General features: G+C 34.5%; 1 protein-coding gene across 1 annotated transcript; it reads left to right on the forward strand.

The window, feature by feature from the left end:
- Positions 1–199: 199 nt before the first annotated feature.
- LOC105556322 lies at positions 200–1285 on the forward strand. Its single transcript, XM_012003403.1, has one exon. The coding sequence runs from the start codon at positions 200–202 to the stop codon at positions 1283–1285; it is 1086 nt and encodes a 361-aa protein (XP_011858793.1).
- Positions 1286–1649: the final 364 nt, after the last annotated feature.

A 1649-nucleotide genomic window follows, 5' to 3' on the forward strand; every position in this document is an offset into this window, starting at 1 on the left:
AGATTTGTTGTGTTTTCCAGATTTATTTCCTTTTGGTAAAAATGGACAACATGAAACTAGACAGGTCAAACTGCACGATCACGAATTTATTAAATGCCGTTTGCTGTCTAAACACCCGCAATATAGATTAAACATACAATACTTTTTCTTGTTAAATAATGCTAATATTCGTCAATTGAGTCGTGGTATTTACCATAAAATGAATGTAACTAATTTACGAGATCGTTACACAGCTTCGGAATATCTAGGAGCATTGGAGAAACAACTATTAGAATCTAATTTAAACACCATATTTTCCACACTAAGAAATACAGAACAATATTGGCGTAGACCGAGAAGTGATTTAGAGTGTATGACACAACATTACGGACCTGCGACATGGTTTATAACCTTGAGTCCTACTGAATGGTTATGGGATGATTTAGGTGAATACATTCGTGAAGTTAATGGATGGTATAATTCTTCATTAAGTACCAGTATACTCGTTGCTAGAGATCCTGTGTCGACATCCAGATTTCTCGACAATAAGTTACGGGCAATGCTTGATTTTATTTCTTCTAAAGATCAGCCGATCGGAGAAGTAACACATTACTTCTGGCGAAGAGAATATCAGTGTAGAGGTATACAACATTTTCATTTATTAATTTGGGTTAAAGATGCACCGATTATTGGTAAATCTTCTGCCGAAGAAGTCTCTGTATTTATTTTACAACATATGAGCTGTAGAATGCCGAATAAAACCATTTCTCCGTTATTATATAAGCGAGTCGATACTCATCAACGACACAAACATAACGATTATTGTCTTCGTTCCAAAAAAGCTGGACGTAAAGTAACTCGTATATGTCGTTTCGGATTTCCTCGTGCTGTGACGGATACGTTAGTTATGAGAGATGTTGTAAGTTCGATAGCAGGTAGGAAACAATTAAGACATAAGAGTAGGCTTTATGACCTTCCCCGTACGGATGTAGAAGCTAACATAAATGATTATAATCCTATTCTTCTTACTGCATGGGAAGGAAATATGGATATACAATTTATTGGTGAAAAATCATCGTTGCTTACTTGGTATGTTACCAAGTATATGAATAAAGCAGGAAAAAGTGAATTAGCCGAGTCTGTTTTTGATAGTAAAAATAATAAAAATAATAAATCATTGGCAAGCTATCTTTGGAATGTTGCTTTCCGATTTATGAATAATAGAGAATGTGGTGCTCTTGAAGCTGCTGATACATTGCTAAGTATTCCTCTATATGGGACTGATCCATACACGACCATTAGATAGTTAGATGTTAATCAAATACGATATAGAAAAGTCAAGAATCATAAAGAAATTAAAGCTCTTGATGGAGAATCAACAGACATATTTTGTCCATCTATAATAGATAATCATTATCCGCATAGACCGAACGAATTGGAATCGACGTCATTATATGAATTTGCAAAGTGGTACGATATCAGAAAAATCAAACCCCGAGGTAAACGAGTTGAATATTACAAGATGGATAATGGTTATTATGTTTAACGGCGACAGCGTGGATATCTTATTAATCACTATAAAAATGATGTCAACACACGGCCGGAAAGTTATTTCTTTTCATTATTACTTATGTGTCAATCGTGGCGGAAATTAGAAGATCTTAAAAATG

The sequence above is a fragment of the Vollenhovia emeryi genome, unplaced genomic scaffold (genome assembly GCF_000949405.1).
Source record: "Vollenhovia emeryi isolate VEMERY1.0 unplaced genomic scaffold, V.emery_V1.0 DF940107.1, whole genome shotgun sequence".
Lineage (NCBI taxonomy): Eukaryota > Metazoa > Arthropoda > Insecta > Hymenoptera > Formicidae > Vollenhovia > Vollenhovia emeryi.

Bases quoted from the DNA above. Each gene is read 5' to 3' on its own strand.
- LOC105556322 (XM_012003403.1), top strand. From the start codon at position 200: ATGAATGTAACTAATTTACGAGATCGTTACACAGCTTCGGAATATCTA.